Below are 13,862 nucleotides of genomic sequence, written 5' to 3'. Positions count from 1 at the left end.
ACACGAAGGGGTGCGAGATTGCACCGCAGGGGGGTTGGGGGGGCAGGCATCTCCATCGCTGCCATTAGCCTGGTGGGGGTCCTTGTGCACAGGGTCCTTGTCCACTCTGTCCCAAGATGTGAGCCAGAAGATCCAATAAGGATGGGATGGATGGAATTCAACTGAAACCACCCAGTGACTGGATGAAACATGGACTTATAATAGAAATAAGCACACTAATAGTGATTTTTTATTATTATTATTCTTATAAGCACCCACCTTGCACATTGGCAGCAGGGGTAGCACAGTGATGGAGAATGAAGGTTCAGATTCCATTTCCTGCTATAGTACCGTTGATCAAGGTACTAAACCTGGATTGACACAGTAAAAATGAACCAGCTGTATGAAGGGGTAAATCAGTGTATTTAGCTTAACACTGTAAGTCACTTTGGGCAGAAGTGTGAACTGAATGAATGAATGTAAATACGTTTACCCTGCTGGAAAGGGAGCCCGTTGAGGTCCACCTTCTCCTGCCCTGCTCTTAGCCAGCGTGGGCGCCTGGGGTGAGCTGGGGGTCACGGCCGCTCCACGCTGCTTCTCTCCTCCAGGGGAGGAGGCCACACAAGGTCGGTGGCAATTTACCAGAGGCCATTTGCATTCCAGGGGAAACCAGAGACAGGAAGCAGAGTGCGACCCTGGTAAACATCAGTAAAGTCCCCCCCCGACCACATGACGGAGCCCTGGGCGTCAGCTTTCACAGAGAGCGGTGGGGGGGCTCCTGTGCCGTTCGTCCCCAGTTTCACTGTGGACTTCAGTTCCTGTTTGCGTGTTGCCGAGGACACTCCCATGATGCCGTTTGTGCGCGTGTTCATGTGTTTGCCGGAAATCAAACTTCCTTTACATATGTGCTTTACCATTTTAAGGGAAATCTAATTAGGGAAACATGTTTATGAATCACACAATGCAGCAAGGAAGAAAAAGGTGCTCATGAAAATACCGTGAATATCATGTTTCACCGTTTAGGTTTACATGCGTTCGTTCAGCGGACGCGCTTCTCCAAAATGACAAACGTCTCGGGGAAAAAAAAAAGTTTGAGCTGCATGTCGCGTTCGGTCTGCGGCTTCAGCATTTACTGCAGGTTTCCAGCGCGCTTTGCGGCGGGATCTCGGCGTGTCACAGCTTTCTACAAAGTTCATGCAGATTCAGGTTTGTATCTGGTTTGCTGAGATTTTGTTATGATTTTTGTTCTGAAAATCTGTCACAAAAAAGTACTCATGCAGCACAACACAGAAAACTGCAAGCCGTTCCTCTGAGGAAAGCCAAAAATATAGCACGTACACGTTAATGACTACGGTGCGGGTCCCTCCGGGCACCCGTCACACCTGCAGCATCACAGTACATTTGCTGGTAAATCCATGTAAAGCCTGGACTCCAGAGTCTCGAGGAAACAGTGAAAGGGAACAATGAAGGGAAGCGGAAAGCGAACCCGTCCTCCAGCGCCCTTCATTACCCTTCCTAGGAAAGGCATCAGGGGACCTAAAGCACACATTGTTCTCACTCGCGTCCACACACACACACACACACACACACACACACACACACACACACACACACACACACACAGACGCATCAGTGTTGCTGTGACATCGCAGTTGGCCAACTGCAACCACAACACATCAAAACATGCAGGTCTCCTAGCAGAACACCAGCACACAAATACTTGGTTCCAGACGAAAAAGTACGGAAAACTAGTTCCATATGAGAGAGAAATTAGCGATGGCAACACAACAACAAACAGGGTACGGGGGTAAATCACTGTCATTCACAGTGTACAGGAAAGGAAGCCTCTGTAAGTGGTTCACTGACCCTGTTTTCGATGTGCTCTCATTTTTACCGCGTGTTTACACCAGAGTGCACCATGCGAATGGCAGTTATTTAGACAACCGAGGGACTCGTCCGGGACGCCACGGGTGCATGCGGTCGGAGCCCTCCCTTCTGCTCTGCGAAGGGCCCGTTGGGGGATGCGAACACGCTTCCATTCACAGGATGCTTCATTCATACTTTTTCGCACGTTCGGTCACGTGCGCAGAGACAGGGCACCGCACACTCGCTCTGAGAGCCATTGATTTACTTACACACCCCCTCCCGCCGTGCGCCTAGCAACTGCACACTGCTGTAAGGCGGCAGCCGCAGCACTGAGTCACTCGCTGAGCCCTCAGTCACAAGCGTGGAGCGAAACGTGTGCTCGCAATGCGGAGGACAAAATTAAAAGAGTATTTTGAAAAAAACAAAAAACAACAATTGGCCGCACGTTTTCCCACCGATTCCGTGTAACCGAGACGAATCCGCCTCTTCCGGCCGCACGTCCCTCAGCGACGGCGATGCGATCGACTGTGACCTTTGACCTCCACGCACCGCCGTGTTTCACGTTTGAAAGTCTTTCCGAAAACAGCTCTTTATTCACTTACATATTACCTGATCCTTTCAGCCATTCGCTCCCTCATCCCTTGTGCCCCATCCCCCATTCGACGTTCGTACCAGAGGAAACTTTAGAGAAATTCTTTCGGAGCAGAAAGTCGGGTGTCGAGAGAGCGGATGAAGGCCTTCCTTGAAATGGAGCGTCGCCTGTGTCCCGCGTCTCCTGTCCGCGGGGGGCGTACGAACCTGCCGGCGACTCCGTTTCCAGACCTCTCATTAAATAGCTCTTGTGGAGCAGGTGTGTGTGTGTGTGTGTAGGGGGGCAGGGCATCAAGCGTTTCCTCATCCTTCCCTGCCGTTGTTTTCAACGTCCTTTTGAATAATAATAATGACTATTTTTACTCGGTGGGTTCCAGAGACCGGGCCGCACGCCGCTTCGTTCAGACAGACCGCAATGCGCACCGCTCACACCGCCAGCGCTGCTACTTTCGCCCGCACGCACACAACGTGCCGTTGGATCTGTCCTTCGCAGCACCATCAAACAGCGACTCGCCGGAGTGCTGCGGAGACGCTCTGCGCGTTAATCGTTTACAGAAATGACACCGAAGCGGATGAGGAATTATTGGGGGGGTGGAAGGGTCACTGACCATGCAGTTCCTCGACAGGTTGTCAAATACTCCCACACACACACCGGTAGTCAAACACTGCCACTGCCATGGTAGCCGCAGCTCCACAGAACTGCTCAGATGGCACCGTGTCCAGGGTCGGGGCCCATTTATTGCACCGTGGCGCGTTTCTGTCTCCGGCGGGCAAACATCCGCGCACCTGCGGCCTCTTGCGTAACTCCAACTTCTAGTGCTGGCACCGCAAGGGGGGGGCGGCGTCACAGCGGCCCACAGCCACAGAAAGAAGCAGCTCGGCTCAAACGGGTGGAGCGTCTCTAACGTTTTCAAGCCTCAACGTCACGACCAGAGAGGTCGGAGCTCAGAGGTGATGGGTCAACACACCTTAATGAGACCCCGGTTGGTGGAGTGAGAAAACTTCGAAGAGTCTGGCTCTGTGAGGGGAGCGAAGAGATGGGGGTGGCTGGCAGGCACAGGGGTACATTTACATTTATTCATTTAGCTGATGCTTTTCTCCAAAGCGACTTACAATGTGAAGGTCACAATTATTACAATCATACAGCTGGGTAATTTTACTGGAGCAATTTAGGGTAAGTACCTTTCTCAAGGGTACTACAGCCAGAGGTGGGGATCAAACCTGCAACCTTTTGGGTTCGAAGGTAGTAGCTCTAACCACTACAGTACCAGCTGACCACCAGTATGATGATGATGATGATGATGATGAGGAGAGGGCACACAACCCCCCCACCATGAGCCACATTTTGTCTGTTTCATCTTCTTTCTGCCCGCATTGCTTTCTGTTTGGTCCTTATAGTCACCTGTGAAAGTTGGGACCCGCCCCCCCGACATACCCATTTCAAGTCATTAGACCCACAGTACATTGGCAGGTCAAGGGGTGTGCAAAAAAAAAAAAAAGTCAAGATTTTGAATTAGCAGCATGTGTGCAGCTCAGTTAAAGCAACTAGACTTCACAAGGCATCTAAGCGAGAGGCTCCGCCACGCGTGTCCCGTCGCCTCCGCGGCCCATCTGTTAAGGTCACCACGCTTTACACCAGCGCCAAGAGAGTAAAAGCAGGATTAATAATCTGTAAGGAGGCAGTATATAGTAAAACAAGCCCCAGACCGTTATTACGGGACTGGGGGGGGGGGGGACAGTGTGGCCGAGGGAAAGGGAGGATGAGGAACGAGCCGGAGCTGCGACACAAGAGGAAATCAGCGGTGGCGGCGAGGACAGGGACAGAGGCCATTAGTACTGGATTATCGCCCATTGGGTCTGAGCTTCTTACAAGGTTTGTGGGCAGTGGGGCACCGGGAATCTTTCGAGAGCCATCGCTGTGCTTCCTTGCTCCCTGGGGGGTTCTAAACACTACTATCACCACCACCACCACCACCTGACAAACTCACACCACAGTAAAGGCTGAGGAGGATGCATGTTGAGCAGAGCCCGCCCACCCCACATCAATTTATGGAAAACAGGATTGACTGACACACACACACACACACACACACTTCCTAGTGTTCCAGAGGCCCTGTTCACAAGTATGGTGCCACAGTACGTGACTCGTCTGAAGAACGATGAGCATTTGGTGTGACACGCCTGCAAGGGTTTGGCTTTTAATACCATTACTGGATGGACTGGCACCCTATCCAGGCTGTGATAAGTGTGTATGTGTTACATTGCTCTGCAGTATAAATGTGTGAATGGCTCCCAGCAGTTTACAACAGTGTATTGAACACTAAGGTACCTTGAATAAAGGTGTCAGGTAAATACTAGTAAATCACCATGAAGTCTAAGGTAGGAATCTACTGGTTTCATTGTATTTCATTACAGTAATGATTCCCAGAATTGTGTTGTGTGCTCCCCCTTCCCAACTTACCCTGCTCCATAAACCTGCTCCGTGGGCCTAAAAATAAGTTAAACCAAATGATGAGTCACAATCCTGTAAGACACATCATCTCACCACCCTGAGTGACCATGGAAAAATAAAACACACAAATTGTCTGCATTACCTGGACCAGACACAACACACTTCTCATGCTGTTAATGAAGGATGAAACAAACACACACAGGTAAATAGACAAAATAGCAATTTATTAATAATTTAACACTCTCACCAAAGATTGGGGGGGCGTCTCATTTATCCCCCCCACCCCAGGCTTACGCTTCCTACACCCAGCAAATGTGTTTGAAGAGAAGGACAAGGGGGTCCCAGGTCACATCAGGAACATAACCAGTCTATGAATCCCTTTGCAAAGGAGAGCTGCACCACCGAATGGTTTCCATGGAAACAAACAGAAGGAGGCAGTCGCCCTTCCGGTTCCCACAAAACATGAATTGAAGACTTACCCCCCCCCCCCCCCATCCACAGCAATACACCTGCATGCAGAAACACTCCAATCACAACTTCTGAGTGCAGAATTGGGGACGTGGGCGCGAGCACAAGCAAAGCGAGTTTTTCCAGATATCGAACCTGCCGCTCATCCATGATTCACGGCAGTTGATAAACTTAGATGTTTCCAGAAACTGAGGCGGGAGGAAAGCAGCAACACTGATCCTATGTACAGAGCAAAGGCTACAAAACAGGGCCGAATCGTCGTGTGTGTGTAGGAAAGGGCGCAGAGTGTGCAGACGAGGGAAGAAGTCCAAATGTACTTGAAATACACACTGATTTGTGTAAAACCTAAACATTTTTGGTATAAACAAGATCATACAAACATATGTAAAATATATACATATATATTCAGTTTTACCTAAAGCAGAAAAAGAGGTCCCAAGGGTAGGAGGAGGTCCTGCCAAGCGTTTGACGCTGAACGGACACACAAAACGTAGCTGTTCCTCAGTACTCCACTCAGGTAAGTGAGAGTGTAAAACATGGTGCCTCTATATGTTTGTGGGGGGGGTCCTGTGCGCACAGGGTGATTCTTCACTGAATCAGAGTGTCACACACACACACAACAGGCCCAAGAGCAGCAATGCACAAGTGCAGGTGCCCAGGCAAAGAGTGTGTACGTGTGTCTATGTCCGCCTGCACAAACACAGGCTTTCCACTCGTTATCGAGACATGCAAACCTTCACATCCTCCCCCCCAGCCCCCCCAAAAAAACAGCAGTTGGACTTTTCGACTCGCAAAGTCCAAGAAGAAAGTGAGCGAGCGAAAGTGGCCGACATCTCCACGAAACAGGCGCTCCTGAGCCGCCAGCAAACCACGAACCATGGCGCCGACACACAGCCGCCCCTCTGCCGGGCTCACCGGAGGAGACCAAAAACCGCAAGCAGACACCTGTAGCCTGCAGGAGCCGCTCTCACGTGGACTCTAGGGGGTCCAGCTGAAAGACGTTGTGGTTGGTGGGTGTCGTGAAGTAGAGGGGTTGCGAGTCTGCTGGCACTGCGCGGTTGTCACACGGGCTGCTGATCCCCAGCGTGCGCTCAAAGTCCAGCAGCTGCCCCATGAAGTTGAAGTTGGGCGAGATGTTGGACTTCTTCATCTTGACAATGTCGTAGGCATCATTCATGGACAGGTTGAGCTTCTGCATGAGGTACGCCACCGTGACCGTGACCGACCTGCTGATGCCCGCCAAGCAATGGACCAGAACACCACAATTCTGAGCACGCGCTTCATCTGTAGAAGAAACATGGGACAGAAGACGAGATGAGTTATGGGTGCTTCAGAAAGAACCAAATTGCTCCGTTCATAATTTCAGTTTTTTTTTTTTTTAAATGCAAACCTTCAGTATCGAAGGGCCTGAGCACAAAGCTGAAAGATTTGAGATTTAAACACTTTTTTAAAAAACACGTGTCAAAATACTTTCCTGAAGCTGGAACAAACACTAAAAGCTTCAACTTTTCCCCACTGATGTGGGTTCTACGAAAGCACTGCAATAATCCCTTCCGCAGGACGCCGCGTGTCCTTAACGCACAGACATTTCCCTCACGGCCTCGAGTGTCTCCGACAGGAACTGACAATTACCCTCCATTAAGAGATGCTCCCGCCTGCCGCATCGCTCACAATGGTGCCATTGAGGCGGACAAGCAGGAGGAAGTCGCAGGGACGCCTATTAGGGCGCACAGGACGTCAGCGCTCCTCGCAAATGGGACCCTTTGTCAACGAAAACATTGGCGGCCCACATCGCCCCCTGTGCTGCTTCCAGGACAAATTCCTTCCTGCTGCACTCAAATTACCCCCAACCCCCCGATTCACCACAGACCTTCGTACCACAATTACATTAGCCTCAGATAACCGGTGAGGAAAGAGGTCAGATGGGCCACAGAACTTTGCAATCGCATTTTTATCGTACTTAACATCCCAAGTCCCTGCTGCAGCTTCTGAGGGACTCCTTCTCAGAATTATTATTTTTAATATCCTGCCATCGGAAACCTCGACTAATCTGAGCTTAAGCGCTTCCTCAGGACGCCGCCAGCCTCGTCCCTCTATTCCCGCTGGCAGCGCGTACGGCACTCAGCCGGCGCTCTCCAGCAGACACCCGAACGTTCGCAAGTCCTGCCATTTACACACGTCCCGTTCCTTCCGCCCATCTAGCGTGTCGGGAAAGAGAAACGACTCACCGATGAAGCTGATGGCCTCCGGGAAAAACTGGGACAGGTTCTGGCTCCAGTGGTCCGAGATGGGGATCTGCTTGTACTTGAACTCCCCCGCGTTCTCGAAGAGGTTGGGCAGGTTCGGTGTCACGTTCAGGATGTACTTGATGCCGAACTCCTCCAGGATGTCCAGGTTGGTGGAGTCCTTGGCGCAGCCCAGGTACAGGTTAGGCAGGATCTCCACGGGGAAGGAAGACTGCGGGTTGGAGAGGGGGCTGCCGTCCGAGTCGGTGGCGCTGCTGGGGTCCACGTCGGACTCGATGTCCGAGGAGTCGGAGCTGATGCGCAGACCCCCCAGGCCGAGAACCTGGGCGCTGGGAGAGCTTCCCGATGAGGAACTGTCCAGGTTGGTTTCACACAGGGCCGGGAACTCTGCCTGAAACCTGCTGAATCCCCCTGGAGAAAGAGAAAGAGACACGTCGGACATGAAGCAGCAAATCACCATCCAGCAGCAGAAACGTTCGCGTTCTGACAATTTTCAGAGGGCGAATATTGGTCCCTGCTTGGGCACCACGGAGTTTCCGCTACTAAACGCGTCCTCCGCTTTACACACAGGCGACAAGCCACGAGTAACCGCTGCGGTACTTGTGGACGAGAGGAGCAGGCCAAAAGATGTGTTCCGCAGGTGAACTCTAAAGTGCCCTTCTCCCCCCTGTGTGTGTGTGTGTGTGGGGTCCATTGCCATGGTACTCAAATGAACAAAGCAATCCGAGCGAATCGCTCTGGAGCTCATGGTCCAACTGTGTGAGCCAAGCGAAGGTCAACAAACTACTGCCAACAGCAAAAGCAACAAATGGCAACAATGTGGCGGTACCTTCCAAGTAAAAGGCCTTGCAGCCCTCCTCCTTCATCCTGCGCAGCAGCAGCCCGAGCACCGAACCCCCGTCCGCATTCTCGTTCCAGCCGCGGCAGTACTCGTCGTACAGAAGCACCGTGTCGCTGCGGCACCTGCGCGCGAAGCGCTCGCGCTCCTCGCCGCTGGCCAGCAGCGATCGCAGGGGCAGGTTGCCCTTCTTGAGGCGCCGCAGCATCAGGCTCGGGATCGCCACGTTGATGGCCGTCTCCACATGCGAGGACTCGTAGAGCTGCGGCGCGCGGCAGTCCACCACGAGCAGGCCCTCGGCGCGCGCCTCCAGCCGCTCCTTCAGCCACTCGGCCGTCTTGCTGATCGCCATCGCAGGGTGCGCGCGCGCGGGATGCACGCGATCGAGCATTTAGCAACAGCGAGTCGGGCTCCGGGGCCGTCCGAAAGCGCGTCCGCGGGGGGTCCCGGCTGCACGCGCACCTGCCGCGCGCAGCTCCACCACAACGGCCCGGTAACCGTGAGAAACCGGTAAGCCGGTCGCGTTAATGAAAGCGGGACGTGCGTGGCCGACGCTCCGCCACAGCGCTCATTCATGCAAAACGCCCCGTATGTGTGCGAATTTATCAATGACTCAGTCCGCGCGGCAGCATACTCTCGCGCTCGGCCCCCGTCTTATATAACCGCGGCTCGCGCTCTCGCTTCTTCAGCTGCCTGCTTAAGAAGAAGAACCAAAAGAGGAAAAAAAAAAAAAAAAAAAAAACAGTAGCGCGATGAGGCTGTTTTTCGATGTAAAAAGCTCGAATTCCGGATAACCGCTCGGTCGACTTGCGCTCCCAGATTCTCCTGCAGATAAACCGTCTCTGTTTCTTCCCCCTCCAGAGGACGGCTCGTTCCCGTAAGACGCTGTCGCGCGTGGCACTCTCCTCAATGGATACGAACGCGCAGCGCCTCAATGATTACATTATGTCCGCCAGCCAATAGGACGGCGCCGGACCGCGGTCGCCCTGGGAACGAGGCCGGATGGAGTGGAGCGCGCTGATGAATTGTTAATGAGTTTGTCATTCACAAAAACGGAAAGGAATTTCCGCTCCGGATCAGGCGAGTGCAAACAAACAGCCGTGTCGGGGCGCGAGGAGGAAAGAGGGTGGGGGGGCTTTTACTGCGTGTCCGGACCTTAAGCCGGTCTTCAGGATCATGTTTCCCCCGCCTGAAATAGGCGCTACAGTATAATAATATTCACGTTAAAAAGTGAAACTTGGCCTTTATTGTAAACGCTCATATAGATACATAACTGTTAATAAATAAGCTAAATGAGAAGCCTTTGCGTGTGCCCTTGTGTGCCATTTCAGTGCAGTAGGCAAGGCAGTCTTTTCGGTTACTTTACAGTTTATTTTTTGCTAACTCGCTAATAAAAATGGACGATGGAGTGAATAGTAAACCCCAGTGGAGCAGTAAGCGGTCACAAGTTGGTCTGTAACTCCTTAAACTGGTGGCCGCGGGGCAGGCAGAGGGTCACACTCACTGTCTGCGGTCAACGGTCCTGGTTCTAACCCTGAGCGAGGAACTTGCCCAGAACTGATGCAGTACACGGTATGAATTGTAAAAACCAGTGTAAAGCTGTCCAGCACCGTCCGAAGCCTTCGTTTTGGACGAAGGACCAGTTCATAACCATGATCGGTTTCCGCACTTTTGATGTCTGGTTCGTCCACGCAGAGACTTCGGAGCCCCCAGCTGATTATGGTATCGGTTAAATGAAGGTTAATATTGACAATAATGCAACGTGAAGTCAATCAATTGGAAAAGTAAATATGCTTAGGGGGGAACATTTTGTTCTCGTTACTATTTATAGCGGCGCCGCCGTCTGCAGTGAAGGTTCTTCGAAACCACGGTACTTTTTTTGTTCTTTCTTCCACCGCCATGCACTCGCATTGTGCTGTGCTGCGCTGCGCCGCGCCGTGCTGTAAACACACACCAGCTCGAGCGCAAACATCCGGTTCGCGTCGTCCTTACCACAGACGCACCCTGCTCTCTAGATCTAGCACTGTCGCAGTGTTTTCATTGGTGGGCTCTGTTCCCACACCTGTTCCACACCCGGATGCGCGAGCCATCCATGAATATGTGCCCAACACTGGGATTTCACCTGAGCGCGAGCTGCACCCACGTCACGTGTCGCGCCTTATTAGCTTCAGGCGTCTTTTCCTCTCCCCCGAACACAGTGCGTCCGCGTTCGAACCATGGGCAGCCCTACCTGCAGATACAGATACAGACACACACACACAGTGCAGCCCCGGACAGATCCCGCGTTCCCCGCGACCACCTTGTCGCGCGCGCGCGCTTGCCAGGGACACGTGACTCCGAGCGGCAGCCGCTGAGCGCCAGGGCAGCAAAACAAACAAGAGAGGAAAAGAGAAACACACTCGCAGGATCACGTCGTCGTTGTGCCGGTTGCCATTCCAGGCATATTTATTTATTCATGCTTGTGCTGCAGCCGAAACGGTCGTTTGAGAAGCATCGATTCTCCGAATTGTCCTTGGGGCAACACCTGGAACTTGGAGTTTTATTTGGGACCTCCGTTTTAAAGAAACACTCTTGAGATCTACACACACACACACACACACACACACACACACACACACATATGTTTATATATAATATGCCTGGGTCTATGGAAATTTCTAGAGAAATAATGTAACAATATGTTTGCTTCCTTCCTGTCTCTTACTCTCTTTTCCATCCCCATGTAATAAGGGGCAGATTTTGGTGAATGTAAACAATGAAGGGTAAAAACAAAGCCCGTAGCTAAAAGAGAAAAGTGCACTGTCAGGTCACCCAGGTGTGTTCATATTCAGCCACATGTTGCTGGGAGAGGGGTGGCTGTGTCTTTGTGCCCCACGGTACCATCTGGACAAATGGGAGCGTCGTGAGCGCGAGGAGCCACAATACTCCATTACACCCTACATGTACCACGTAATACTCCACGTGCCCCCAGCGAGGCCCCTACAAGTGCCGCTCGCGACGCGTTCCAGCCCCATTCCTCGGCACGACGCTGGAAAAAACAGGCGGCTCTAGGCCAAAGTGCGCCGAGGTTCTCTCGCCCCAGGAGGCCCCGGACGCTGGGTGAGCCAAATTAGAAGTGAGCGCGGCTTTCGAGGGGGCAGGAAGTCGGACTCCAAAGCCGGAGACGCAGAGTAGCGCGGAGCTCCGGATCTTGTGTGAGCAGCGCTCCGCTTGGAGGAGGAGTCACGCGGCACACGCTGCACCGCCCTCCCCAGGGGCATCCGGTCCAAGGATGGTCCTAATGGCGCCATTCTACAGAGTTTGTACAGTTTGTACTCTGTTCCTCCTTAGCGTCACAACATCCCACTGTCCAGAAAGGAGGACGAACCTCTGCTTCGCACCCACTGCCATCTCCGGCATGCTCATGTCCAAGAAACCTCCCCTCCTTTTCCTCTCTTGTGTCCCGTCCGAAATCCAGAACTGTGGGACTAATTCTTACGCCTTGACCATGGTGTAAAAAGCAAGCTGGGTCACGGTTTCTGGTCCAGTAATTTAAGATGAGCAGGATGTCAGTTGTTATGTTGCTCCTGATGAGCGTGGTAATTACCATGTGGCATATCTCACTCTCTGGCAGGGCACTGCTGCGGGTCGCCGCATCCCTCTGCCGCTCCACGTGGCCACGCCAGCATAACCTCGAACCCGGAACAACCCTCCCCCCACAGTTAAACCGTACCTCCACCAGTACATATCAACAACAGCTGGACAGCGCATGTCTAACTGAAGGATAGTCCAGGGTGGAGCGAGCAGGAGCCCATGTGCGACAGGCTGGACTTGAACTTCCATTCTGTTTGAGCACTTTTTGCTGCCCCTAATGGACAAAAGTAAAACTACAGGCCATTTTTGACATTTTAAAAAATGTAAATGAAAACAAACCTTGAAATGTCTCGTCCTGGGTGTGTCCCCTCCCCCTCCGGCCTTACGCCCTGTGTTGCCGGGTAGGCTCTGGTTCTCCGCGACCCTGTATGGGACAAGCGGTTCAGAAAATGTGTGTGTGTGTTTCCCATCTTTGAAAATTTGTAAGTCAGATGTTTGTAGCACACTTGCAAGTGCATGCATGTGCGTGGGGCGAAGTGGAAGTAGGCCAAGGCGGGCGACTCGAGATGTGGAGGCACTCTGGTTTTAAGACAGACATAGTTGTGACCACCAGACCTACAGACGTTACTTTCCTCACTGAGACACACCTGCGTTTTGTGTATTGACATTAAACATTAATTCATAAAGTCACACTGCTTACTCCACCACATCCTTCCATCCCGTTATGCCCTTGAGGGCCACAATGTCATTACTGTCCAAACCACATGTTCCTAGTGTTGCTGGACACAAAAGCACATTTCAGTGTGCCACAGGGGTTACTGTGGTATCCCATCCTGCTCTACTGTCACTGTGACTCCTACCTCTTAACACCCCCACCCTGGCCCACAGTGGTGACAGCTGCACCCGGGACTCCTAGACACTGGCACTTGGCCTCAGTGCACAACTTGCCTGATGCACTTAATAGGATCCCTGTAAGTAGAATGATCCCCTCTGACTCACTCATACATGTTCTGTGACAGGGGCTGGGGGGGGCATCAACCCTAAGTGGGTGACCTGCCAGACGGGCAGCTGGTTGTACCACAGACTTGCGTTTGTGATTTTTAAAATCCACTCCGAGCGTCAGACGACCGTCTGCAAATGCGTGTCACACACGTTCAACATGTCAGCAGGAAACACCTTCCCCACCTGCGGGAATCCGGCAGACAGAAGCAGCCTTTCCTTCACAAACATCACTACTATGGTTATATAGGTGAGATATAAATGTAGTTAAACAGAAGGGTTCTGAAACAAGAGATTTTACTGTGGTACAATATCGGTTTGACCCCCTTGACATCAGCAGAAACTCGTCCCTCGTCACTATGAAGCATCCCTCCATGTAGCTGGGAACACCTGCTGAGGGAAGGGGACGCAGTCTGGGGGTTGACCGTGAGCAGTTGAAGAGTCAATCAAGGGCAGCAGCGTAAAGCTCGACTGTGTGGGACAGCTCTTCAGTGACACACACACACACACACACACACACACACACACACAGTGAACTCCAGCATGCAGCAATGATCTCCCTGTGTCCCTCACAGTTGCTGAATCCTGATTAACATTCAAGTAGTCTCTCAAACCCACTGCTCTCCAGATCTCTTACCTGCTCCATAAACTACGTATATTATCAGCTGAAATAGAAATTGAGCGCTCTACCAGTTGTGTGTGTGTGTGTGCTGATTAAATGGTGCTAAAGGACCGTGTCTGCACTGGCATCTCTCAGTCTGTTGACTCTGAGCTGTTTGTCACTTTGGAGAAAAGCATCTGCTGAAGGAACACAAGTACGTATCAGTTTAAAACCTGGAGACCCTCAAAT

The 13,862-nt window shown here is 52.1% G+C and overlaps 1 protein-coding gene across 1 annotated transcript; it reads right to left on the bottom strand.

The window, feature by feature from the left end:
• Positions 1 to 5,143: 5,143 nt before the first annotated feature.
• LOC108931441 (dual specificity protein phosphatase 6) lies at positions 5,144 to 9,730 on the bottom strand. The gene is made up of 3 exons (XM_029249926.1): positions 8,432 to 9,730; positions 7,585 to 8,013; positions 5,144 to 6,640 (listed from the first exon to the last, which is right to left on the bottom strand). The coding sequence occupies exons 1-3, from the start codon at positions 8,829 to 8,831 to the stop codon at positions 6,324 to 6,326; spliced, it is 1,146 nt and encodes a 381-aa protein (XP_029105759.1). The 5' UTR covers positions 8,832 to 9,730; the 3' UTR covers positions 5,144 to 6,323.
• Positions 9,731 to 13,862: the final 4,132 nt, after the last annotated feature.

Source organism: Scleropages formosus, chromosome 2, assembly GCF_900964775.1.
Source record: "Scleropages formosus chromosome 2, fSclFor1.1, whole genome shotgun sequence".
Lineage (NCBI taxonomy): Eukaryota > Metazoa > Chordata > Actinopteri > Osteoglossiformes > Osteoglossidae > Scleropages > Scleropages formosus.
The sequence above is the reverse complement of the archived record's forward strand: the minus strand, read 5'-3'. Positions and strand labels throughout refer to the sequence as shown.

Coding starts and splice junctions, on each gene's coding strand:
- LOC108931441 (XM_029249926.1), bottom strand. CDS start 8,831: ATGCTCGATCGCGTGCATCCCGCGCGCGCGCACCCTGCGATGGCGATC. Junction 8,014..8,431: donor CAAGGCCTTTTACTTGGAAG/GTACCGCCACAT, acceptor CTCTTTCTCCAG/GGGGATTCAGCAGGTTTCAG. Junction 6,641..7,584: donor GGAGGCCATCAGCTTCATCG/GTGAGTCGTTTC, acceptor TTTCTTCTACAG/ATGAAGCGCGTGCTCAGAAT.